Source organism: Equus caballus, chromosome 1 (genome assembly GCF_041296265.1).
Source record: "Equus caballus isolate H_3958 breed thoroughbred chromosome 1, TB-T2T, whole genome shotgun sequence".
NCBI classification, from domain to species: Eukaryota; Metazoa; Chordata; class Mammalia; order Perissodactyla; family Equidae; genus Equus; species Equus caballus.
Genome location: NC_091684.1, coordinates 58918184 through 58945033, shown reverse-complemented (window position 1 = coordinate 58945033; position 26850 = coordinate 58918184). Strand labels below are relative to the sequence as shown.

Sequence of the window (26850 nt, the reverse complement as noted above, 5' to 3'; positions counted from 1 at the left end):
GAGGAAAGCTGACTAGGGGACCTGGATTCTAATGCTAGATCTTCCACCCATGGCCTCCAGTGTCTCTCTGCCCTTCCAGTGCTCCAGCTATTTTAAGGACTTCCCTGCCTCAGGGCCTTCGCACATGCTGTTCTCCAGAGTCCAGAATGCTCCTTCCCATCCCCTTTTCTCTTAGTTAAATCCTCATCCCTCAGGCTCCAGTTCAAGTCCCTTTCTCAGGAAAGCCTCTCTGACCCTCAGCCTCGGTGAGGTGCTGTTCTCTCGATGTTTCGCAGGGTAACGGGACCGCCTTTTCATAGCCCTGATTGCAAAGGCCATTTGTTAATTACATGAGTGATTATTTAAATGCATGTCTCCCCGACTAGGCTGTGAGCTATGGGATGGCGAGGACAGTGTCTTTCCTGCTCCTGTCTGTATCCCTGGCCCTGGCACAGGGCCCAGCATATGGTAGATACTCAATAAAAGTGCGTTAAAGGGAGGAAGGAGGCAGGGACATAGGGAAGGAGAGAGGAGAATAAGGAGGGAGAACAGCAATAAAATGTGGGGGGACGGAATTTGACAACTGGGTTTGGATCCTGTTTTGGATGCTCCCTAGCTGTGTGACTTCAGGCAAGTTATTTAGACTCTCTGAGCTTTGGTTTCCACAGCTGGCAAGGGGGATACCGATAGGCCCTGGAGCACAGGGTTATGCTGAAGGTTAAGTGAGTTAATATACGTACAGCACTTAGCCATGTGCCCACCACACAGAAAATCCCCGTAACGTTAGTCTGAGTCAAGCTAAAGCCAAGGCTCCCAGCCGACACTCCCCTGTCTCCTTCTCCATCCACAGGTTATCCACGTCCCTCAGGGGCAGGAGTCTGGCCTCCATGCCCTGGCAGTGCCCCGTTGTGGGTGGACAGTGTCCTCGCACCAGCACTTGGAGCAAGGCAGGAGCCAGAGCCCACTGGAGAGGAGACGGAGCCTGCCCGCCGCTCACCACCCACACAAACTCCAGGTCGGCCGGCAGCAGGTCCCGCACAGCGTGGACGTGACCGACCTGGGAGGCGGGAATGCATCCCGGCCCCGGGCGGCCCACTGCCCTTAACGGCCCATCGGTCCCGCTGAGAACTGGCCCTCTCCCCAGAGTGGACCGCCCTTGACAGGGGAGGCCTTTCCCTTCTGGAAGGAGGGACCTGGGGGAGACCGTAGAGAGGAAACCCCTTTACAAAGCTCTGCGAGGGTGGGAGGGACTGGGAGGAAGGTGGGGGCAGCCGCCTGCTTCTCCACGTCTGCTCTGGCCCAGCTGGGGCAGGAGTGCGTGGAGTCCTCCCCATGCTCCCAGAGTGAGTCTGAACGGAAGCCTGTCCCCGAGGTACAGGCGAGTGGCAGTTCAGGAGCGCCAGCCTCTCACTCCCTGTGACACTGGCCAAGCGTAGACTCTCTCTGGACCACCTTTTCCTCCTTTTTCAGGTGGAGAGGCCCCCTGCCCGCTCTCCTCCCTGCGTGATGTGAGGACCTGGGGGGGATGTGTTGTACACAGCTGGCGAGTGACTGTAGGGGCAGCCACTTCCCCCGTCCCTGTTGGCCCCTTTGCTGGGCAGTGCTTGGCTGTGGCCCACGAGGGCCAGGCCGACCCCCCACCCCTTGAAGGAAGGCAGAAAAGCTGGGGTCTTACCATCTCCCCTTTCGGTCCGGGGTGGCCCTGGAAGGAGAAGAGCATGAATGCCAGAAGGCCCCTTGCCTGCCACCCGCGGCTCCTCCCTCCATTGCTGGTTGCTCATTTTACACATTTCTTTCTTTTCTCACACATTCACTCGCTCACTCACTCATCCACCCAGTCCTTGACCCGCTGACCAGCCGTGGTCATTTCCCTGCGGCCCTTGGCTGGGTGTTATTTAGCAGCTGCTGGCCCTTCGAGGATAGACGCATGAGGATGGTCTCTCTGGACCCCAGTCCCTGCCCCATCCACACACATGGGCAGCTTTGAGGGATGCTGGGTTCTGTGAGAAGAGCGGACATGATCACCACAGCCCCCGGCTGTGCCTAGCTCTGGTCTGCAGTGGGGCAGTGACTAGGCGGGCGGCCGGGCCCCCATCTGAGAGGACGCCAGCTGCCCAGGGGACAGGTGAGTGGGTGGGGCTGGGGTTGGCACCCACTGCCTTCACTTGTGGGGGGGATCTCTGAGGGCATTGGAGGGGTGAGCTCGCCCCAGCTCACTCCTTCCTAGGAGTGGGGAGGGGCCTCCTTTCCCCCAGAACATTTGTGTCTGGGGCAAGTCAAAAGGATTGAAATGAACCAAGAGAGGAGCTATGGATGGGGAAGCAGCTCCATGAGGCCTTGGGCGTGTGTGGCGTCTCCACCGGTACGAGAGACCCTGACGAGTGAGACACAGAGGCAGCCTGGTGGGGCTGGAAGCCAGCGCGTGACTGCACGCCCAGGCTCCTGTAGAATTAGCCTTTGAGCTCTCCAGCCCTCCTCACCCCCTGCTGCCTCCTTGCCTCTCTCCCCACCCCAGGTCCCTGCCTGGAGCGCCCCAGGATCACCACATTCTAGGGATGGCTCTCGCTCTGGAAGCCAAGAGCCCAGCTAGGAGGCCCACTGGCACTGGGTCAGGGGCATCTTATTCTAAGGGCCCCTGCCCTTCCCACTGGCCACGACTTTCTGCCCCAGCTTCTTCCAAGGAGTCAGGGTCTTGCAGAAGGACTGAGAGACCCAGGTTAGTGACCTGGACCGAGTGAGGGGGAGGGGGGGAGGAGCCACAGCCCAAGAGGGTCCACTTACCGGTCTGCCGTCCAGCCCAATGGGACCCTGCAAGCAGAGAGAGGCCAGAGGTAAAGACCAAGCCCCTCAGTGTCTGCCACACGGGCTTAAGGCTCCAGCAAGTTAGGGTTCAAGTCTCTGCTTGACCACTTGCTGGCTCTGTGACCATCGGTAAGCCTCAGCCTCGGTTTTCCACCCTAGCATGGAGATGAGAACAAGAGAACCTTCCACAAAGGGTCCTTGTGAGGAGTGAGTGGAATGCATCTGCCAGGGGCCAGGCAGGATGGAGAACCGATGTGGCCATTGCCCTTGCTATCACAGACCCTCTTTACCCCGAGTGGACAGCGGACACTGTGCCCCTAGAGAGGCAGGGGTTGGCCAGCACTGAGGCCTGTGGAGGAGGGGAGCTCGCTGCTCCTCTGCCCTCCCTCTTAGAACATGTCTTGGTCCCCTTAGGCAGGGGTCAAAGGACATCCAGACGGCCACCTCACTGCCCCGTCCTGGTGGATCTCCCCTCAAAGCTGGGTGGGAGGCTGCTTCCCTGCGGTCATCATCCATTTCTCATTCCAGTGTCCCACTGGGTCTATCAACCTGCGACGTCACTTGCCTATTCCTGTCCTGCTGCCCCTTTATTTCTATATTTATTTCCCTGTCCTTTCTTGCACTATGAGTCATGCGCCCAGCTACTCTCCTTGGTTGTTCTCCATGAAAGGCTGTGGGAGAGGGTCCTCAATGACCGGAGTTTGGAAGGGCAAGAACAGCTTGAGGGCTGGCCCTGCATGAAGTTTCACCCAGCCAGGCCCAGGGGTCACCGGGGACCCAGCGAACCTCAACCTCCCCACTTACCGGAAATCCAGGAAAACCTCGAGTGCCCGGCTGACCCTGAAAAGAATAGAGAGGAGAGAGGATGGGTGAGGGGGAGATGAAGCTAATCCTCAGTCCCCTGGTTCACCTTTGCTCCAAGAGCGTCCGTGGGTTCCTTCCCATTCCTCTGTGATCATCTGGGAGAGACCCTTGCCATGGTGAGCTGGCTGGGAGGGAGGATGGAGAAAGATGGAAGCAGAACATCATAGGAAATCTCCTCCAAGGACTGGGAGTGGAGAAGGGAAAGGGGGCGCCAGCATCCCTTGAGTCTTCCTGGGACATAGCCTCCGAGAGCTCCTTGTTGCCTGGATGCCCTGAACCCCAGCATGTAAACAGGCGGATGGAGAGCAAGGACGTGGGGACTCAGCTCACAGCACACTGAACTCCTGGACTGCGGTTCTCTAAGTCCCTTTTATTTATACAGGCATTGCTCACGGCCACTTATCCAAGGATGGTTTGGCTATCAGAACCTGACCTTCAGAATGTGTGTTTTCAGGCCAGAATAGGTCAACTTGCTCACTTTCCTCTACCCTGGCTGGCAGGCCTCTCCTAGCTGGGCAGTCTCTGGATCCCCTACTCTTTGTGGGATGCAGGTCACTCATGTCCATTTTCCTGGAAGTGGAGTGCAACGTAGACAGGTATTCAGGTGGGAGACTAGAAGCAGGTTCACTGGTCACAGCCCAGTGGTTTATGGTCAAGATTCAAGACAAAAGAGATGTGCCAAGGTTACAAGCAGCACGAGGCTGTGCAGATCCAGGGCTGGTAACAGAGCGCTGAGAAACATGAGGCCTATCACTTCCCTTCTCAAGAACCGGCAAGGGTTCTCTTCTACTCACACACGATTCAAGGTCATCCCCAGTCTCATCCCCAACCACCATTCTAGCTCCTTTCCTGCCCCACCTCCCCACCTGCTCTTTGCTAGGCACACTGGCTCACTCGCTTTTCCCTGGACCACCACACCTTTCCCATGTTCAGCCCTCAGCTTGGAGGCTCCCCTTGACTGAGGTGGTCACAATTTCTACCCATTTTTGGGCTTTTGAGTCTGGCTGCATCTATCACCAATGGCTGTGTGACTGAGCAAGTTGTCTAGCCTCTCTGTGCTTGTTTCCTCATCTATAGGATGGAGATGACAGTATAACCTCATAGAGTCATTAAACTACATTCAGTTATACAGATCTTCCTCTGCTTATGATGGGGTTACATCCCTACAAACCCATTGTAAACTAAAAATATCCTAAGTTGAAAATGCATTTAATACCCCTAACCCATCAGACACCATAGCTTAGCCAAGTCCACCTTAAACGTGCTCGGAACACTTACATTAATCTACAGCTGGGCAAAATCATCTAACACAAGCTTATTTAATAATAAAGTGTTGCATGCTCATGTAATTTATTGCATCCTGTACCGAAAGTGAAGAACAGGACGGTTAAGTGTATCGATCGTTTACTCTGGTGATCGCGCGGCTCGCTGGCAGCCGCGGCTCGCTGCTGCCGCCAGCACCGCAGAGACTATGGTACTGCGTATCACTAGCCCTGGAAAAGATCAAAATTCAAAACTCGAAGTACGGTTTCCACCGAAAGCATATCACTTTCGCACCATCGTAAAGTCAAAAAATCACAAGTCCAGCCATGGTAGATCCGGGATGGTCTGTATTTGTAAAGACTTTTGAAATGGCAGCTGCCATCATCAGATGTTAGTTGGACTGAACCGAATCAGGAGCGCCAGAATAAAGCAAGGCTGCTTTTGAGCCCAATACATCTTAGGATCAATGGAGGTTTGTCCTTGCCAAGCAGTACTTTCAGAGTCAGATCCCATCCAGAGGAAGATTTCTCTGCTGTGATCCATCTGCTGTGAAGCTGAAACATTTCTGGGTTGCTGGGGTCCTCCTTGCAACTGTGGACATAAGTGCCCAGAGGCCTCTGCTCAGGAGACATGCTCAGGGGACAAGGCTGGGTGGGACGGGGACCCTGCCATGAGGGTGGGTGACCTGGTCAGGCAGGGAGCAAGCTGGAGAATGCTGCAGGCTCAGGATGGGCTTGTGGCAGGCATCCAAAACGCCTGAAGGAGGAGATGCCATTCATAGATCAGAAGAGCCCCGGGCTTCTCTCCTCTCGGGGATAAGTGATGCTAAGAATAGCACTAAGGAGAAAACCCGGAAACCGTGCAAAGTAACCCCTGAAACCTCCCAGTGTAAACTTTCAACTACTCTGAATGCTGAGACGCCTGAAGAAAAGGTCAGCAGGAGAGGATTCCAAGAAACATCTTCAAGTCCTGCTCCGGATGATGTTTACACGGCAGGGATAATCACATGGTTTGCTAATTACAGAGCCTGCCCTGGGAGCAGGACGCCTCTCTCCAACTCAGAGCCAAATCCAGGGCGAACGAGGGCTTTTTCAGGGATCTTGGAGGAATGTTGTCGACCAAATGGAAACTGGGACTCTGCTTCCTGGAGAGGCTGGGCCTGGGTAAGGCACTCGGAGGGGCCTGGAACTGGCTTCTAATTTACATCTCCTCCGCTACATGCTGAGGCTGGACATCTCCTCCCATGAGCACTGGCCGGTCCTATTTATTCGTGAACTGCTGGTCTGTATTCTTTACCAGTAATTTCTACTACGTTATTTGTCTTTGTCCTATTGGTTTGAGTAAAGCTCTCTGTCAAGAACTGTAACTCCTTGAGAGTCAGAGGTGTTGCTGCAAATATTCTTTCCAATTTGGCATCTGTCTTTTTTTATGGTATATTTTCTGCCATGTGGAAGTTTTACATTTATGTCAACAAACTGATCGGTCTTTTCCTGGGGCTGCTGGGTCTTACGTCACGTTTCAAAGGGCCTTCGCGGGTTCAGGATTATAAATGTCTGCTCGTGCTTCGTCCTTTATTTTATGGTCTCATGGTTGACGTCTGAGGATTTTATTCATTGGAAATTCATTCTGATATAACAAGTGAGGGAGAGATTCAGCTTTTTTTTTTTTTAAGCTTTTTTTGGGTTTACCTTTTTCTAAACGGCTTGTCAGTTGTCCCAGCCTCATTTCCTGAACAATCTATTTTTCTCTTCCTATTGTGAAATGAAGCCTTTATCATGGACCAAATTCCCCTACGTATATGACTTTAATTCTGGCCTCCTCACTCTGTTCTATTTGTTGTTTTAATTGCTCTGTTTTTGACATACACTTTGATATCTGGCAGAACAATTAGTCCTGTCCCCCAGCCCCCTCACTCTATTTTTCAGAATTTTCCTGAAATTTTTGCAAGCTTATTTTTTTCCAAATGAAATTGAATATTGTTTTGTTGGACTCTGAGCCGCATAAAAATTCACTGGAATTAGAATCATATTACTATTATGGATTATAGACTTATTTGTAGATTAATTTATGGATCAATATTATGTCCTTCTATACAAAAAGAAGAGAAATAAGCTTTGCATCGCTCCCAAATGTCCTCCCTAACTCAAGGCCAGGCCGGAGAGGGAACTGGGGGGTCCCTGCTGTTCTGAAGCAGACCCCTGCATCTACTGCTCCCTGCCTTCCTTCTACCTGCAACTCGTGCAGGGTAAAGCAACATAGATAGAAAGAAGGTCCTGGGTGGAAAGAGTCTACCAGGAAGTCTCCCTTTCCTCTCATCTAATCCTGAAAGAGGCTCAGTCATGCATCTGCCTGAAGCCTGCCTCGTTTTACCGCCCCCCCTCCAAGCCGGTGCTGACCATCTTTCCAACAAGACTCTGTGCTGGTAAATGTCTAATCGCTGGCTGGGGTGGGGGACAGTGGGAGAGGAGAGCTGTATTCTGTACAGCACTTGCCAATTTCTGTGTATACATACTCCCTCCACGGCCGATTGCAAGCTACCAGTGTGATGTCACTGAACAGAGTTGGGAGTGGTGTGCACGACCTGCTCTCGCAAGCCAGTGTGAGCCAGCTCCAGCACCCCGCCTGCTGTGACCTCCAGCAGCAGATGGAGTACCAAACGTGCCCCCTTGGATGTCACCAGGACATCTCAAATTCATCACGTTCAGATTAAACTCATCCGCCCTGGCAAAATCTGCTTCTCCCTCTGGGGAAGGCATCACCGTCCCTCTGTTACTCAAGTCAGAAATGTGGGGTCACCTTGTATCCCTCCTTGTCCTTTAATCCCCATCTTTATCATCACTAAATCCTGCCAATTCTACCTCCCAAACATCTCAAAGGTCTAGCCCTGCCACCAGCCCCACTGACTGCTCCGCTCCGGGCCTGGATTATTGCAGGTGCCTCCCAGCCAGGCCCCCACCTGCAGCCTCTTCTAAAGATGCTCCGTGCCAGAGGGGGGAGCACAGATCTTTTTAAACTGCAAATCTGATTGTGTCCTCCTCAGCTGAACACAACCCAAGGGCTCCCCACTGCCCTCAGGATGAAATCCTGACCCCTGAACGTCATGTCCAGGTCCTTCATGATCCGGCCCTTGCTCACCTCGCCAGCCTCGCCTCTCACCATCCTTGCCCTTGTTTTACTCTGGGAAGAACTTTCTCCCTTTACCAATAAATAGCCTATGGAAACCTCTCCTGCCTCAGGGTCTCAGTGCGCAACCCCAGCCTGGTTACCTGGGTAACCTCTGCTCCGCCTTGATCACAGTTTAGTTATCTCTTCCCCCAGGAAGCCTTCCCTGCCTGACCCCACCCCAAGTCAGGTGCCTCCTCCGTGTGCCCACAGCTCCCTAACCGTCCCTGGAGGAACACTGACTGTCTCTATTGTAATCACTATGGGGTTGCTGGTCTCTCTGCAAAGGGGCAAGAGGCCTCGGTAAGGTTTCCATTGTCTACCCACCATCTAGCAATATTTGCCTAACAAATACTAATGGGATGAATAAACAAAGAAACACTCAATAGGTGTGTTGACCTGGTGTGGGGTGTCTCCTTGTGAATGAGGGCTGGAAGTTCAGAGAGCTCCTCCAGGCCCCCGAAGGGAAGCTGGGGGCCTCAAGCAGGGAATGAACTCCCCTTGAGATGGGGTTATTTCCTAGCCTGGCAGATGACCTTCCCAGCGCCTGCTGGGCCAGCCAGGTCTGGAGGTCCCAGCCTCCCCTCTGTTTAATGGGGCACCCGCTCTAGCATCTTCCCGCGTCGGAATGTGAACCAACCTTCCCCACAGTGCCTGGGTGGTTCTCCCTTTGATCAGACCATTTCTGAAGCTTCAAGAGAGGGGGCAGGTGGCCCCTGAGAGCGGCAAGGCTGGTTTTTATTAGCAGCATTTATTCTGGGCCCTTCCTGGCCGAGCTGAAAGCCACATGTTCCCCATCATCCCCGGCCACAGAGGGCTTGCCCACTTGACCTCCACCCCTTAATGACAAACAGCCCCTTTGTCTTCCCCGTCCCCTGCTCTCACCAGCTCGGGTGGCTTCCCAGGAGGAGCTGAGGTGGTTGCCCTGGTGTCTAGTGAGGACCAGCAGGGGCAGCCCCTGTCATCTGTGTGATGGTCACCTACACAGGCCAAAGTCCGAGGACACTGGGCTTGGTCAAGCCTCCTGGTGCCATAAAACTTCTCCTAGCACCAACACAGCACTCAGAGGGAGAAGTTTTTTCTCCTTAAGGTAAATATCCTTTGTAAACAGTAGAGCTTAAAACATGGATGTTGGGGAAAGAATGCTGGCTGTGGAATGAGGCCGACCTGGCCCAACCCCAGCTCCAGCATGGACTAGCTGGGGGACCACAGGCGAGTTATGACACTCAGCATCCTTCTCTGTGAAAGGGGCTGGCAGGCCTGCCTCACAGCTTCGTCAGGAGGACTGAAGGAGACTGGCGCAGACCCAGGCTTTCAGCACAGGACCCAGGATGCGAAAGGTGACCAGGACATGGAAGCTATCACTTGCTACCTGGACAGAAGGTACTTTTCACCACTGGAATCAAATCCATTGCAGGAGGTGTGTTCCTGATTAGGTTGATGCACGCCGGGCGGAAGCCGCGGGGGCTGAGGCAGACACCACCCGGGGCATGTTCTCCCTAAGTGAGGCCTCTCAACAACTTATAGGTAGCCTGTTGACAAACTGCTGCTGAAAGATGCTGCTAAAAGGGTGCTAGAGGACCAGCATGACCGACACAATGGAACATCTGAGGTCAGACTGGGAGGCAGGCAGAGACGGTAGCCAAAGGGTAGGACTTGTGTTCAGTGTTACTGCTAACAGGTCCTCCCAGGCTCGGCCTCCCCTTGCCCTTAGAACCTGGGCACTGTCTTTCCCCGTGACCTTCCATCTCCTAGTCATCCTGGCTGGGCAGCACCTTCTCCAGGAACAACCGGGCTCAGGGCATCCATGCTGTGGCTCCCCCAATACACCAGGAGGCTTACAGCCCATCAGGGCAGTGGCCAGGCAAGCCCAGAAGCACAGAGGAGGGTAACCCCCCAGGCTGGCCATCTGCTACAGCACTGGGGCTTCAAAGTGCAGACTGAGCCACACGGCCTGGGCTGAGTGATCAAATCCCAGTGTGGCCACACTCTAGTGTATGACCTCGGGCAAGTCAACCTCTCTGTGCCTCACTGTTCTCATCCATAGAATGGAGGTGCTAACAGTACCTACCTGTGGGGTTCTTGTGAGGATGGAGTGGGTTACCGTGCATAAAGGCCTTAGGATGCTGCCTGCCACAGAGTAAGTGCCCACGGTCAGTCCTTAGCATTACCGCTGGGCTCTGAGCCAGAGGAAACCTTGCCGAGAAGGCAGTGTCTATGCAGCCCAGGCCCTGACCTGCCTGCCAGCCCTGCTCCGCAGCACCATCCTTCAGCTCCTTCTCTGACCGCCCCCAGTCTCCCAGCAGCCCGAAGTGTCTCAACCTCTGAGCTCCCAGCTCTCGCCACAGCCCCTCCCTAGCTGCATGGATCATCGGGACCGCTCCCTTGGACGTGACTTAGCAATTTGCTCTCCGACCCTCTCCCTAGACTGCGGGTGGGAGAGACTCCTGCTTCCTGCTGGCTTTCCCCATTAAAGGCAGGGAAATGGGCAGTCTGGGCTTCATCCATCCACTAGGCTAGCCTCAGACTCCTAGAGGCTAGCCCTCTGCTCCCCTCACTGTCTCACGGTGCATAGCAGGTCAGGAAAAGGACACAGCAGAGTGTGAGACAGCAGCCTGTTGCTGTGGTAGAAGCCTGGGTGCCAGGGGTCCTGGGTGCTAATGCCGCCCCAGCCTCTATGTGGGCGCGGCCTAGCAAACCCCTTCCCCTCTCTGGGCCTCAGTTTCCCCTTCTAAGAGGGCTGTGCTAGACCATCACTGAGCTCCCTTCCACCCTGACATTGTGGTGATTTTATTGAAGTCCTATGGTTCGGGCACTCTTTGAGAAAAACAGCCAGTCCTCCTTCCCATAGTCACAATATCTTCCTGCATCATCGCCCACGTCCCCCTTTTGGTCCCTAAGGGAGCATATCAGAGGGGAAGCCTCTCTGATTTTCCCAAGCCCCTGCCACCAGGGGAAGGTACTAAGGCACAGAACCCAGCAGAACACAGAAATGAGCCTTCGAGGGTGAGCGGTGGGTTGGGTCTCTGCAAGACCAGGAGTGGGTGCCTGGGTCAGGGAACCAGGACTCCGGCTATCTGCTGCGTGGGCTCCGGAAATAAGGCTTGTCCTCTGGAAAGCTGGAGCAGCCCCTCGGGAGAGGCAAGCATTCTCCCCTCTGCCTGTGAGCAGCAGGGCGGCCTCACAGCTGCTGTGGTGTGGGGCTAGAGGGCAGACCCCGCGCCCCTCTCCCGAGAGGCTGCAGTTGAAGTATATTTAGTCAGGCCACTTTCCTTAACACCAACAGCAGTACCGAGCAGACCACATCACACGCAGCGGCCGCCACCCCCGAGGCACAGCCGGGACTTGTGCTCCCTCCACCCCCAAGCCCTTTTCATTAACTCATCCTGCCCCCCACCCCGAAGAAGAGCAAAAACCACTTACAGGGGGGCCACGGGGACCGATGATGGACATGCCGGCATCTCCTGGGGCCCCCTGTGGGAGAGAGAAAGAGAGAGGAGAGGGCGAGGGAGCAAGGGGCAGGGACAGGGGAGCGGGGAAAGAGAAAAAGGAGGAGCTGGAAGGTGGGAAGCAGGAGCAGACGAGGGTGGGGGCCTAACCAGGGGACAAGGGGGGCCTAGGACAAGGGGGGCCAGAGGATGGGGAGGAAGATGACGGCATCAGAGGAGAGGAAACTCGAAGGGGATGAATGGAGCATTCAGGAGGGAATGAGAAGGGCGGCAGGGAAGCAGGAGGAACGCAGAGAGGAGATGTGAGCGACAGCATGAGGTGTGGGGACCAGGGAAAGAGCGTGGTAGGATCCCAGGCCAGGGAGGGGAGGGAAGAGGACTCAGTGCAGTGATGGGCAAGAGGGTGGCACAGGGAGGGAGGGGACACTCAGCTCAGCCAGGGCTGCCCAGGCCCAGAGGCCTGCCCCCGAGGCCCTGCTTAGGATGCTCTCCAGCCTGCCTCAGCCCCACCCAAGTTTCTAAACCCCTGAGGTCTTCTCCTGCCCCTAGCCCCGAATACCCATGCGGCTGCCCACCCTGCATGGTGAACAGGCTTGCCCCGTGGGTGGAGTTGCTGAAAACAGACAATGGGGATCAGGCACACACTCACTGTGTGGGCCCAGCAGCCCTGAGCCTAAAGGCTGGAGATACCTCAAACTTCCTAGTCCTGGTCTGAGAATGCTACCGAGGGGTTAAGTCCGGGGCAGAATGTTCAGCCCTGAGAGGATGGTGGTTGCTGCTGTGCTGGGAGCTCAAGTGCTATCCAAGGACGGCTGAGCTGCCCAGATAATCCGGGTGTGTGTGGACTGATGGGGAGGGGAGACAGAAAGAGGATGAAGGGTGTATGGAACACAGATGAGGATGAGAGGCGATGCTCTGGCAGGACTGAGACTCGGCCCTGCTTGGAGGAGGGGAGGATGCTGCTTCTCACCGGGAATCCACTCCTCCTGGCAGAGGAGACACCCAGGCCCTCACTTGCAGGTCTTGTTCTGCCAGGCAAGTCACGGAACCTCTCTGAGCCCACACACCTCCTCTGTGCACCAGGGTGCTAAGAGCTGCTCTGCTGCCCTCAGAGGGCAAGGGACATACACACATTTGTAAGATGTCATGCCTCACACCCAGATGAGGAGCGATTTCAAATTCGTAACTGTCGATGCCATCACAGTTATACAGTAATTTTTATACAAGGTAGCATCGTGTGATGGCTAAGAGCCAGGAGGCTTGGGTTTGAAGCCCAGCTCTGCTCCCTTCCAGCTGTGACCTTGGGCTGCTTAACTTCCCTCTGCCTCAGTTTCCCTGTTTGTAAGGCAGGAATAGTAGCACCTGTTCATAGGGTAGATGTGAAAGGTTCAGGAGATAAGGTTGTCAAGTGCTGAGAAGAAAGCCTGGGATCTGTGGGGCTGGCAAGTGTTGGCTATTGCCCATGGACAGTGATGTGTCCTGCCTTTCTCCTGGGCAGTTGAGACCCCTGAGAGGGTGGGACCAACAGTCTTTGTTCCATTTGGAGGAAACCAGACATGGTGGTTGCGGCCCCAACCTTGGAGTCAGACACGCCAGGGCTCCTGTCCAGCTCTATGACTTCCCGCTCTGTGACTGCCTCTCTGTGCTTCACTTCCTGCTCATGTAAATGGGAACAGTGAGGCCCCTGGAAGGGCTGTGTCGGTGTTAACTGGGAGAACAGAGACAAAACAATTAAAACTGCACCTGCTGCAGTTTGTGCTCTATACTCGGTGGCTGCTATTATTATTGTTGTCATTGTTATTATTTTGGAGTCAGGGAGATTCTACTGCAGAGACACACTGCAGCGATGCACAGGCAAGGAAGTAGAGAGCTGGGCACCAGGCGGTCTGGCTTCTAGCCCCTGCTCATCACTATTGCTGTGGGGACTTGGGCAAGCCCCACCCCCTCTCCGGGCCTCAGTTTCCTCATCCGTAAAGTGAGCTGGTTAGATGTGTTGCTCTGTGTAATCTCTCAGAACCCACCAGGTCTGGGGTTCCAGGGGCTCCACTCTACAACCCTGGGAGTCTCTCTGGGCATTTCCCTGGGGGACTCTGAGGCAGCACAGAGAGAGTTTCTGAGGGCACCAGTGGGCTGGGGGAGGGGCTAGAATCAGCTACACAAAACAGCGATTGGTACTCTCCCTGCCTCCAGGAAGGGTGACCGCCTAAGGCTGGGAATGAGTGATGAGGCCACGTGCAGCCTCAGCAGGCGGGGGAGGCCCACTCAGCCAGGGAAGCTGGGACCTCAGCCCAGGAATCCAAGACTTCTGCCGGATGGTGTGGAAGCTGTTAGGAAACTGGGCCATGAGAGGCTGCGAGGGCAGAGCAGGCCTGGCTGGCACGCTGAGCTGGGGCCTGCACGCTGAGAGGAGGGCTGAGATGGGCGCCTCTGAAAGCAACCCCAGGAGTCCGTGGGGTGGAAGCCAGGCTGGGGCGGAAGGGCAGAGGGGAAAGCACACACTCACCTTCTCGCCTGGTTGGCCCTTTACGCCCTGGGGCAGCCACATGCAACACAGGGTGCAGGAAAGAGAGAGGGAGGGAGAGAAAAAAGAGAGGATGAGGGAAGCACACACACAAGAATCTGTGTTAATGGCACAATGACCAAACAAAAGAAATGACCGTGAAACAAGAAACTGAACCAAACACAGATGCTGGCACGTGGTGGCTCCGTGTCCAACAGGCACAGTGTGTGGACAGCTGTCTCACCCTGTGGTCCGGCCCCAGCTGGCCCTTCCAGATAACTGAGAGAGAAGCACGGTCTGGGGCCTTAAGAAGCCCTGTCTGAAACAGATTAGTGGCTACAGGGGAAAAGGGGTGAGGGGTGGGCACAAAGGGGGAAGTGGTGCACCTACCACACGACTGACAAACAATAATGTACAACTGAAATTTCACAAGATTGTAAGCTATCATAAACTCAACAAAAATTAACTTTAAAAAAGAAACAAAAAGAAAAAGAAGCTCCTCTGTGAGTGTGTGTGTGTATGTGTGTGAAGAGAGAGAGACAGGCAGACAGACAGAGACAGAGAGAAAAGGAGAACCCACCCAGGTCAGAACATCTACCTGAGCAGCCATGGCCCCAGCTGGCGGAGTCGTTTGAGGTGGGGGTGGGCGTGGGGGAGACTTCCCCAAGGACTGCATTGTGGAGTGGGGTCTGCTTGGTTTGAAGGTCCTGATGAGCACCAAGCACAAAGCTTTGCCAAGCTAAACACATGAGGAGTTGTGAGGGCTGGCCAGGCAAGACGGCGGGAGGGGGCATGGAGGAACGTGGGAGGACAGATAGTAATGCCCACACATCTGGGAGGACCGAGGACGAGTCCCTGTAACCACAGTGACCAGCGGTGGACAGCTCCAATCCACCCTAATCTGCAGAAGCCAGTGGCGCCACCTCTGGTGAACTATGGGAACAACTCAGGCATTTCACACCCACTGGCCGCTCTAATCCTTATCAGGCGGCTCATGCCAGGACACCTACTGGGTAGCCAAATGGGTCCATTGACACATTTAAAATAGCACAAGCAGCATGGAAGCCCCAAAGTGGCTTGAAAATAGCCTGAGGTAGAAGGAAATGGAAAGACCTCCTGTGGCTCTTCCTCCTGCCCCCACCCCTGTGGGTCAGAACCTGGATCCAATGGCCACTTTCCAGGGGGTCATGTCCACAGAGCCCAAGAAGGAGGGTGGGAGGCGGCAGCCCACCCGAAGGCTGGCCGCTGCACTCAGCGTGGAGACTCCTGAAGCTCACCCATTAGGAGCAAGGACTTTGGGGTCTGGGAGTCAGCTGGGGTACGAAACCCAACTCCATTGCTATCCTGGGCAAACTGAGTCTCAACACGCTCATCAACAAAACGAGACCTTGGAGGGTGATGGTGGAGAGCATGCCTGGCTCAGGTCCACCCACAGCGAGCCCCTGAGAAAGGCTGGATGAACGTCGTGTGCCTGCTCTACACAGGGAAGGACCCAGTGACAGCTTAGGAGACTTGGGGTTTGGAGCTGGAGAAGTGAAGTGGAGCAGGAACCCCACAGGGCTGTGGTCTGGGAAGTGGCGGGAGAGCCCGCCAAGGGGTGGCCCAGGGCTCCAGCCCCCATGTCTTGATAGAAAGCCCTTGGCTGAGCCCTGGGGAGCTCAAAGCTCTGTGACATGGAACACTTGTCCTGAACCTCTGAAATGTCCCAGGTCCCAGGCCTAGGCACTGTGGCTTCACCCTAAGGATCAGCCCCTCCTTAGAGCTGTGATGCCAATGAGGGAGATGGAGAGAAGCAATGTCAGGGTCAAGGGCACAGGTCTGGAGTCAGGCTGCCTGGATTAAAGTCCCTGATCAGCCACCTCCCAAGGCCATGTGACCTTGGGAAAGACACTTAACATCTGAGCCTCAGTTTCCTCATCTGAAAAATGGGGGTGGGAGCCGTGACTACCTTGTGCAGTTCTCGTGAGCTCCTGTGGGCAAGGTCTCAGCACAGTGCCCAGCACATGGTTAGCACTCTCAAGTGTCAGCTCTGATCTGGATGCCTTTTCTCCAAGCACCACACCAGGCACGCAAACTCACACAAGGATGCCACACCCAGGCTGAAGGCCAACCAGCCAGGAGGTGAGGTTAGGAGGCAAAGCATGTGAGTGACATGGAAGGATGGCGTGGGGGTAGTCAGGGGCATGGGGAGCCGGGTGGAGGCGGAGGCTGATGGCTGGTGGGCAGGCAGTCAGGGGTCAGATGGGAGCGTAGCTTGGGCCATGTCCTAGAGGAAGCTGGGGGTGAGGCCGGCACGAGACCACCACAGCCTCAGGCTGCCACCAGGTGCCTGTGCTGCCCTCTCTAGGCCCCTCGGAGGCTGGAAGCCACCAGGAAACACTGGTGCTGGGCCTCAAGGCCTATTGCCGGCCTTCCCATTTCTGAGACGCGCTCTCCCTGTCAAGCCTTCTCCTTCTCCTTTTGCCACCTTAATTTTTCAGCAGGAAACATTAAATGCTTTAACTCCCAGCCTCCTGGTGAGGATTTGGAGGCACAGCCTGGAAGCAAGCCCGTCTGAGCTGAGCCGGCTCCACCGCAGTTCCCCTAGAGCATTTCATGGTTGCAATTCTCGCCATCTTTCGCTGCTCTTGCTGGGGATAGCGGCAGGAGCAGCCGTAAATCTGAGGGTGGGCCGGTGGAGCAGGTGGGAGTCCTCTCGATGGCGAGAGGAGCTCAGGCCTCACCCTGTCACCCAGTAGGTGATCGGCAAAGGGCTTTATTCATGCAACTTCTTGGATTTTTGCTTTGCCATGGCAGCTCTCTGGAGAGGAAAGCCATATTTCAAGATCTGAAGGACTGCAATAAACTTCCTCCCTTCTCCTCACCTGTCCCTTTCTGAAGCAGACTTGGGTGGGGGAAGGGAGTGGTCTGGCTCCCTCCTCGGGGCTGGAGTAGGCAACACCTTGCCATGGCTTGGAGGACAGGCCAGCATAGAGAAGCAAGCAATGGCCACCCAAGCAGGTACAAATGCACCAACTCACCACACGTCCAGGCATCCCAATGGCACCTTTGTCTCCCTGATGAAGGAGGCAGAAACAATTAGACGTGGCTGAGCCGGGCCAGCAGGCAGAGGACCTCATGTGCTAGCTGTGTGCTCGAGACCTGGTTTGCACGGCCAGCTGGGATGATGCCCAGGTGTTGTGTGGGTGAACTTGCCCACTCAGCACCCACAGACGGTTTGGCAAGCAGCCACCCCTATCACTATCCACACTCAGCCATGGTGCTGTGGAAAGAGCACTACCATAGGAGCCTGGTCACCAGCCTGGGCCTCAGTTTCCCTATGTGTTTCATAAGGAGTCCAAGGCCCTTTCTCCCTTAGACTGCTGTTGCCACAATCCATCCCAACTATGGCTAGGATGTGCCGAATCCTTGCCACGCTTGACTTCAAGGCACAGAGCAGGGTGAGTGGCAGCTCCCATGTGACAGATGGGTGAATCACTTCCCTAGGTCTGTCTTGCCAGATTGGGGAGCAGTGCCCACACTCCCTGGCCTCTCCCTGGACCCTCTGTCTGAGAGGGCTGTGGACAGAGCCCTTCTCCACCCTCCCTCCTCTCGGCCACCCCTGGCACCCACAGGAAGGACCGTGAGCCATGTGGATTCAGCTGCATCACGAGTTTCAGACGCTCAGAAGGAACCACTTTGTTTTATAGCCAGGGGTTACATCTTCTCACTCCGGAAATCTGCTTATTAAGTTTTGTTCCTCCCCCTTTTGGTAGAAAATATTTTTTTGCAATCATATGTGTGCAGACATCATAAAACCTGGGGTGGGGCCTGGGGTTTGCTAGGAGCCTGGGAGGACGGGAAGCAATGGGGGTGGAACATCAGATGATGTTTGTCCTACCCCGCTGGGCAGGAGAGAGCTGGGTTCGTGGGTTCCCATGAAGGGTGTGGGCATTTCTGGGGTGATTCTGTATTTACTGACCCCACTGAAGCAAAATGCCTTGAGGGACAATTAGCATCTCAAGATGTATGTGGATACACCAGAGAACAGCAATTGGCTCTGAAATTAGGCACTTGTTACCGTACATTGTCAAGACTGACGGCATCTTTAGTAAAAAGTTCAGGCTTTGTGAAAGAGTGGCAGGGCAGCAGCATTGGCTATAAGCATCGATCTGTGTCCTTAACCTCCCTGAGCATCCGCATCTCTCTCCCGGGGCTGCTGGGAGGATGCCATGAGATGATGTTTCTGGAAAGCTTACCCCTAGCGCCTGGCACCTGGTGAGTGCTGCGTACATAGCATCTATGGGTACTAAGACCAGGAAGGCCACGGGCAAGTCAGGTTTATAAGTCTGTTGGTACTTCACACAACAAGGGACCAGCATCAGCAAATCTTTCCGTGGGTCACTCCCAGGTCCCTTCATGTGGAAGCATGAGCAGGACCAGGACCCGTGGATCGGTGGTCTGCCCTTCCTGCTGAGGCCACCAGGCCTGCTGGACATGGGCTGTGACATCCCCATGGCCCACTCACTCTCGGGCTTTTGAATGATATTGCAGGATGGGTGTTTTGGTTGCTTCTCGTTTCTTTTTTAAAACTAATGTTCTTTGCAGTCCTGGCCATAAAATGTTCAGGGTAGGGACAGGCATGGAATGGCCAGGGACTGGAAACCACGCGTAGCAGCCCCTGTTCTGTGAATTGCCCCCAAATGCTTTTTAAAGGTGGACGTTGTCAGAAAAAAACAAAGTCTGCCCACGTTCCCACATCATCTGATTTTTCACCTCCTTGGATTTCATGGGACCTATTTACCCATCCTCCTTCACTTCGGGGCTCATACTTACTAGGAGAATTTCCATTTTCAAAGGCTAAACATTCTCCCACATGCCTTTCCTTAAGAAAGTCGCTGTTGGACTTGAATTCTGGAAGCTGTTGGATTAGTCAAGAGGTTACAGTATAATTCACATCTAAAAGGTGAGTAATTGGGATAAGAGGGATGCACAGAAGGGTCTGGAATCGAATGGATGTGGCCTTCAGTTCAGGGAGACAGGGCAGCCTGGTGCCAGCCCCGGCTCACCCTCCACACCCCACCTCCTCCTCTGACTGACTACAGCATCTTGCCTGAGTCATTACCTGTCCAAGGGCCCATGGGATCCAGTACTCAACACATCCATGCCCCAGGCCACACCCCACAGAGCAATGTCTTTGAAGACTTTAAAGATGGTTCTCAAATGTCGAGCGTGGGCCACAGGAAACGGCAGCATGGAACGGTGTGTGATAACACAGGCCTCCAGCAGGTCTACACTGAAGCTTGGACAACTGGGCAAGGCGTTTTACCTCTCTGAGTCTCAGTATCCTCATCTATAAAATGGGCATAATAACACCCACTTCCCTGAGTTGTTGAACAAATCAGACGTATGAAGAGTGATGAGCACAGTGCCTGGCATGCATTAAGGTCTCAGTAAGAAATGGCTATTCGTATTATTTCTATTTTTGTCCCAAAGCCTCCGTGGTTACCTGTCATAGCCTCTCTAGAATTCAGAAATGGTAACCGGGAGGAAAACAAAGGTTTTGAGTCTACTCTTATGAAGGCATAGGCCGAAGTGGGGATAGTGGTCTTAATCTAGGCTGGTATGCAGAAGGATACCCAGTAAGCCAGTGGGCTAGCTCCCCTTCCAGCCCCCCATTGTAGGGTCACCAGTCTGGAAGTCAGGTCCAGCACTGGAAGGGCCTGCCTGGGGCCCCAGGAGGGGCACCAAGAAGCTTCACCCTCAGCTATAGGTCAGAGACGCTGGAGAGAGGCCTCTCACCCAGGTGCACCTGGAGAAAAGCAGCCACCCAACCTGGCCAGTCCTTGGATTGAGAAAGAGCTCACGAGAGGCGCAAAGGAAGGAAGAAATGAAAACTTACCGGGAGGCCAGGCCTTCCAGTGGGACCCTGAAAGAAAGGGGGAAAGAGTGAAATTTATGAAGGTCAGGGTATCATAACACCTGCGGGATCCGCACTCCTAGCCAGCTGTGTGACCTTAGAGCCACATGCGCTCTATGAGCCTCTGTTATGTTATGAAGAAAATGAAGGGAGGGCCTTGATCACTAGGCTTCCTTTCAGTTCTAGCATTCATTCATTCATTCATTCACTCATTCAGAAAAGCAGTTGGTGGGGGAGTTTCCTCCAAGCCAGGCCCAGGGTAGCTGCAGGGAACAGAAAGATGAGAAAGTCTCCTCCCATGTTCCTGTCCCTCATGACTGAAGGATCATTAGGGCTGCAGGCCTCACCAGCACATCCCCTCTCTCTGGGCCTTTCTGCCTCACTCACTGCAATATTCTGTCCACCACTCATGTGTGCTGGCCCTGACCTGGGAAAGGGCCCGAGGGGGTCAGGGCTTGGTCTTCCCTGTCCTGCCACACAGGAGATGCCTGCTCTGATGAAGCAGGTCTGCCACGGGACGCCTCTGCTGGACCTGCCACATCTGAGCTGTTGGAACACGACCATGGAGCAGGGGGTGGTAGAGGGTGGGGGCATCCCCAGGGGGCCTCTTCCCTTCCGTTGAGATGGTGAGGGAGGCAGTGGGACTTCCTTCCTTTGACCCCTCCAACCAGCTTCAGATCATGCTCTCCACGATGAGTCAGCACTGGGCGAGAGCAGGAGGCTGGACCCCATCCTAGCGCCCTGCGTGGCTCCAGGAGCTTGTCTTCACCAACCATGGTGATATCTTTCTCAAACCCTTGATTCGTAACTCTGGTATTCCTGGCTAGTACAATTCTGGGCATAAACTAATGACTCCATATAACGGATCTGAAATCCCACTGAAAAGAGGAAAATATTTAACAAAATGTACCATTAGTACTAATAATTATCATCATAGCAACATGCATAGGAGAGCTCAGGAAACAAGCAAATTCTGAGAAAGTCATGTCTTTTTAGCACTGGCCCCCAACTTCCAGATGGATCTGATACAAGAGGGAGGCTGGGAAACCGCTCTAAGAGCTGCCTCACAGGGCGCCATGGAGCACCTTGCAGAGGCGGAGGAAACACCTGGAGAGAGCTTCTAGAGCCGAGCCCCAACCCTGGCCTGGCCTGGGCACGAGGTCCAGGAGAGATGGGGGTCTTGGAAAGGGAGACAAGAGGATTTAGCTAAGAGCGCAGGCTCTGGAGTCAGCTGGCCTGGGCTCGGATCCCGGCTCTGCCACTTACTAGTCTGTGACTTTAAGCAAGTTGCTTGGCCTCCCTGTATCTCAGTTTCCTCATCTTGCAAATGGGAGAACAATCATATCTATCTCCTAGGATTAAATGAGATAATGTATGGAAAGCACTCAGCACAGGGGCTGGCATACAGCAAGTGCTAGATAAATGCTAGCTATTACGATTCTTAGAAGAGAGGAGGACTGGCCGAGGGGCACAGAGCCGGTCTCGGTCTCTCCCTCCAGAGACTGTGCTATTGGGTGTGGTTTGTCTCCTTCCAGACATCCTGCTCTTCCCATAAACCCAGGGCAGAGCCAGGGTGGGTTTCGGTGTTCGCAGGAGAGAGGCCAGCTGCTGCAAGGCTGCTGCGGCAAATGCGGGCAGCCCAGGAATCAGTCACTCCCTCTCTCCCTGGTCCTGAGCATCCCTGAGGCGGTGGTGCAGGACTCCCCCAGAGAACCAAGCTCGGGCTCAGTCAGGGATCCTTGGGGAATGCTGAGCACTGGCCCTCGGGTGTGCCTTCACTCTGCTGGACTTTGCCCCCACATCACCAGGACATGAACTCCCGAGGCAGGGATCTTTCCGTTTTGTTCATGGATGTGCTCCCAGTGCCTTGAGGAGTGCTGAGCCCTAAGGAGTTCCTTAATTCCTATTTGTGAATGAATGAACTGAGGGTGATGCCATGAACCTGGGGCTGGGCCTCCTTCTTTCCCAGGCCCCCCAAAGATAGCTCAGCACTGAGGATCCCCCTTAAACCAGAGCTTTAGCGCTGAGCCAACACCCTGTTCCTGTCACTTCTAAACTGCCCGGCCCTGACGCCACCAGGGAGCAAGCCAAGAAGTAGGGCAGCCTCCTCCCTCCATCCCAGGGAAGGGGACGGGCCTGCGAGGGATCCCAACCCAACATGGTGGGTCTACCTCGCATAGGGACAGAAGGGACGTTTACCTACATCACCCGCACAGGAGGAACTTCTCTGGGGTCTCAGTCCCAGAAAAAGCTGTGCTTCGCCCAAAGGCCAGGGGCACTCCTATCTTCCTGCAGCCTGACTCTCGCAACAGCCCTGCTTTCCTCTTTGCTCTGACCACCAGGAAGCTCGAAGCCAAGGCCGTGGCTCTTCTGCTAGGATGTCATTGTGTATCAGTCTGAATTCCCCTTGTTTTCCTATCTCTGCTTTCCACCCCCTCCACTGTTTCCTTACCTAGTTTGTAAATCATCCCAAAATGTTTCTTGGAATAAGGTGGGGTAGAAATAAATGAAATAATAAATTAATTAGTGAAAATTCAGAGAATAATAATTTCCTCCTTAAAATTAAAGGCTTGTCAGAATCTTTGGGGATCATCTAGGGGAAGCCTTCTGTTTTTAGGATTTAAATGAGTTAATATATTCTAAACAGAAAAAATTATAGACATATATACACAAATTTGTGTGTATACATATACACAAATATAACTATATATATATATTCCCCACAACACCTGGATGAGGCAGATACTATTACTATCCCCATTTTACAGATGAGGAAACTGAGGCATGGAGCTAGAAGAGCACACAGCCAGAAGGGGCAGAACCAGGATTTGGACCCAGGTGGTCTGGCTTGTAGTCATGCTATGACATCACCTCCACAGAAACACAATGGTGCCTGACACATAATCAGTGTTAGCTAGGATTTCAGCAAGGGTCACATTCAACCTGGCAGCTGGACATCATGTGTTCCCCTGTATTCCGCTGGAGAAAGAGACATCCCGAGTTCCCTTGGTCACCTGTTTCAGTCTCACAGTTCCCATGATTAAGAAACTCTCCCTTAAATCTAGTGCAGGGACGGCCAACAGCTTGAGTGCTGACTCCAGTGGATTGGCAGCAACTGAGTAAAGCATTACGTTAAGAACCCTCCTAATTGATTAGCACTGTCTGCCAGGGGCTTGAGGTGTGGGGCAGTGGTGCCCACAAATTTTCTACCATTTAAATGATGCTTGCTGCCACATACATCCACCTCCCTGGTTGTGTTCTCTAGGCACTGGCTGTCCTTGTGCCCATAGGACCCTAGGTCTTCCAACTGGAGGACAGAATTGCCTCAGAAGGAGCCCCTGAGCTACACCCAGAGGAAAACAGACAGGCATTGCCACCAGCTGCCATCTGTCCGTCCCTCACCTCTGGCCAAGAGCATTCTTACTTTGCAGGAAGCAGAGAGAACAGGGCTAGAAGATGAGTCCCACCCTGGCCAGCTGCCCGTTTGCTCCTCCTCCTGCCTTGTGATTTCTGCCTTCACTCCATGGCTGGGCGGTGGCCAGGTGGGCAGCATGGTGAGGAGAGGCTCATGTCCTTCGCCTCTCATTTGCTCCTGCACTGCAGAGCTCCCAGCACGGTCCTGGGTGAGGCCAGCAGAAGCTCTCAGAACACGACGTCCTTGGTGAGGGCAGACCCTCAACTCAGGCAGGGACCTAGAGCTGGTGGTGCCGGGTTATCCCAGAAGCCCGGCTGTGGGGACGAGGTGTATGGGAGTGGTGGGGGGTGGTTCTCAGTGAGGGAGGTGAGGACTCTTTTTGGCTTTGTCAGAAAAGAAGGGGAAAAGCAGACCATTTGCAGCAGGTGGTCTGTCGAAGTTCCCCGTGATGGAGTTTATTTTGGAAGATGGATGACAGGAATTGAGAGCTGACATCCCAAACATGTCATGATAAATCATCCGCCCTCCTTTCAGGCAGTGACATGATCTTCCTCTCTCTGTAAGTTCGCAGTTGGGCAGCTGGGCAGGACCAACGGCATGGGGTCAACAGACCTTTCAGGACACGGATGGAATAGTAAAGACTGGTCTCGTTACAGATTGGGCTGCTGCTCTCGCAGGTACAGATCAGGAGGAAAACGACTAAGGAAACGACTTCTCTGAGGACGGGATGATGACAGGCTGCTTTTGGGAACCTGAGAAAGATCTGATGCAGAGGGCTGGGCCTTTCAACTCCAGTCCCAGCTCCCGCGGCGACCTCCGGGTCTTTTGTTGGGATATCAAATGCTGTCCTCAAAGAAGAGGCGCTCCCGCTCTCTGGACCCATTACCTCAGGGAGACAGTCCTCGGGCTCTTCTCAGGTTCTCTGGAAACGACTTGGCTCCTGCCCCACCCTGGACTGTAGGCGACGCCGGGGAAAGGAGCCTCTCGTGCTGCCTGTAATTTGTGTTGTCTCCCAGTTTAACCCGCTGACACTTCTCTCTTACATTAAACCACCACCAATAACAACAACAATCACCTACCCCAAGTGACTTGGCCGGAACGGAGCTGCCTACACAGCAGTGTGGACATCATGTTCTCAGGAGCAGTCCACACCTGGACCCGCTCACTGACCTGTTTACTGAATGGCAGGAGACCTCTCAAGGACCAGAACTGAGTACAGATGATCTCTTCCTTCTTTCTAATACCTGGTGCTTCTTTGACTCCAGTTGCTTCTTTGGGGGACAAAGGAGCTGGGCTAACAAAGCGGCGAGCCAGCCTTTCAGATTGAAATCGGACCTGCTTTGCCCTGGGAATAGCTGTTGTCTGGCCCTGGAGGGGTGCAGAGGTGGGTGGAAAGCAAAATCGCAGCCTCCGTCCTCACGCCAACATTCTGGGGGGAGCCCGCAGCCTTCTGCGGAGGATGCGGGGCTCCCCGGGAAGACAGTGGGGCCAGTCGTCAGCCCCCCACCCAGGGCCCGTTACCAGCAGGGAGCAAGGCCTTTCAGACGTGGGAGACCGGGCTGCACTGGAGTTACTTACAGGAGGTCCTGAAAGAGAGAGAGAAAATGCCAGGGTCAGAGAGGACGAGGGGGCTGCCTGAGAAGCAGCGTCCAAGAATTCTTCAGCTGAGGGGTTTCCATCTGTCTTCGAAGTTTGTATTTTCTTGGCCCACTTTCACCAATATAATCTCTTCCCCCTTTATTTCATCTCCATATTTTCATTATTGGATGAGAAATCCAGAGGTCTGGGCCCCAGGCGCAGCCCAGCTGCGGCCCCAGCCTCCCCGACAATGCCCTCCACGCCTCAGCTTCCCGCCCCACGAGACGGGCTCTTGGGGACCCACCCAGCTGGGGTACATGGTTGCTTTGCAGAACGGGGGGCAGGGGGCGCCAAGGCATGTGGCGAAAGCTCAAAAGGGTCACAGAAGCTAAAGGGATGTTGATGGTGAGCAGGCTCGCGGCCCGCTCACGCTTTCACGAGATGAGATGCAGTGGGAAACAGGCAGGAAGCAGAGGGGACAGAGTGAGCTTTCTCACGGGGTCCCCGCCCAAGGTCTCCAGGCCTGTCCTGGTTTCTGTTAAGCTGTGAGTCAGGCATTTCTGCCCTCCCCGTCTGCTGCCCCTACCTCTCCTCACGGCCACCGGCCACCACTGCGTGCCGGCTCCCCTCCCTCCACGCCTGTCTCTCCTTTTCTCCTGGTGCGTCCACTCTCCCCTCTCCCTCCCAGAGGCCTCAGCAACAGCCCCATCTCATTACTGACAACAGCCAAATTCAAATGTTCTGCAAAAGGGGCTGGAGGACGGGTGGGAGGGAGGTAGAGTGTGACAGTGCAGTGTGTGGAGGTCTGCAGAGCGTGAGTCACGGAGCCCGGCCGCGGGATTCCCAGCTGGGCCCGGTGCGTCCGCCCAGCCCCCCGCGACCTGGCCGCGTTAACACAGCTGCTCCTCCTGTTGCTTCTTTCATGCTCGGCCAATAAAGACTCCTCCTGTTTCCCCTCGCCCCTCACGTTCCCAAAGCCAGCTTCCTTCTCCCCGCCTTCCTCTGCCTGCTTCGCTGTCCTGGTCCCAATCCAGGAGGAAACGGCCTCTTTCATGCTGGCCTCTGTCAAGCCATCCCATTAAGGGGGAACAAAATGTTTTAAATTAAAAAAAAATAAGTCAAGAGGTGTAGTGACTGGGCGAGGAGGCCCCAGGCGGGCCGCAGGCCTGTACACAGGGTTTCAGAACAGCGAGAGGGAGGGAGGCTGAGGGAAGAGGGGAGCATCTGGGACCCATTAGGCTGAGCGGCAGGGGAATGTCACCCAGAATCTGAAAATATCCCCCCAGTGCAGCTTGCCCGAGGCCAGTCCAGCTGGCAAGTCTGTGCCTCCGGCTGGGGGAAGTGTCCTTGTGAGAAGCAGGCTGGTGACAAAATTCAGCCCATGGCAACTTTTGGATGGTTCAGCCACATAGAGGGCAGATGCCCCCACCCGCCGCCTGACAGGGCCCTGGCTCCCAGTGCTGCAGGCTTGGGGGGGCTCCTGTGCCATAGTGGAGCTCTGGTGACGGCCCTGCCTGCTGTTGGCTGTCTCGGTTGCATGAGGAACCCCAGACGCAGGTGGGCAGCTGACAAGGGACAAGCCACTCAGCAGGGTCCCCAGAAAGCCATCTGCCGGGTCCACCCCTAAGTGATATAAATTCTACTGGAGATTTCAAGGGTTTTATGTCATCACCACCATCATCGCCACTGCACACACCTCTGACGTCTTCACTGCACGCCAGGCACAATTCTAAGTGTTTTCCATTATGGACAAGGTTCTACCATCTGCACTTTGCAGATGAAGAAACTGAGGCACAGGAAGCCTGAGCTACTCCCCCAAGGCTCTTCACTACAGAGCCTCGGCTCATGCCTCTCACTCACAAAGCAACTCACCCCACCCTGAAATCGCCCGCAGACCCGCTGCCTCTCCACGCCTCTCTCGGAGGCTCGGACGCCTGTG

The 26850-nt window shown here is 54.6% G+C and overlaps 1 protein-coding gene across 1 annotated transcript in view; it reads right to left on the bottom strand.

Moving 5' to 3' along the window:
- COL13A1 (collagen type XIII alpha 1 chain) overlaps nucleotides 1-26850 on the bottom strand; it is a 154112-nt gene that overhangs the window by 62972 nt on the left and 64290 nt on the right. Inside the window, exons 3-10 of the mRNA XM_023644199.2 lie at nucleotides 24912-24919; nucleotides 19901-19927; nucleotides 17040-17075; nucleotides 14023-14049; nucleotides 11494-11544; nucleotides 3586-3621; nucleotides 2761-2787; nucleotides 1655-1681 (exon numbers count right to left, since the gene is read on the bottom strand). Coding sequence (XP_023499967.2) covers nucleotides 1655-1681; nucleotides 2761-2787; nucleotides 3586-3621; nucleotides 11494-11544; nucleotides 14023-14049; nucleotides 17040-17075; nucleotides 19901-19927; nucleotides 24912-24919 — 239 coding nt within the window. The remainder of the gene's footprint in view (nucleotides 1-1654; nucleotides 1682-2760; nucleotides 2788-3585; nucleotides 3622-11493; nucleotides 11545-14022; nucleotides 14050-17039; nucleotides 17076-19900; nucleotides 19928-24911; nucleotides 24920-26850) is intronic.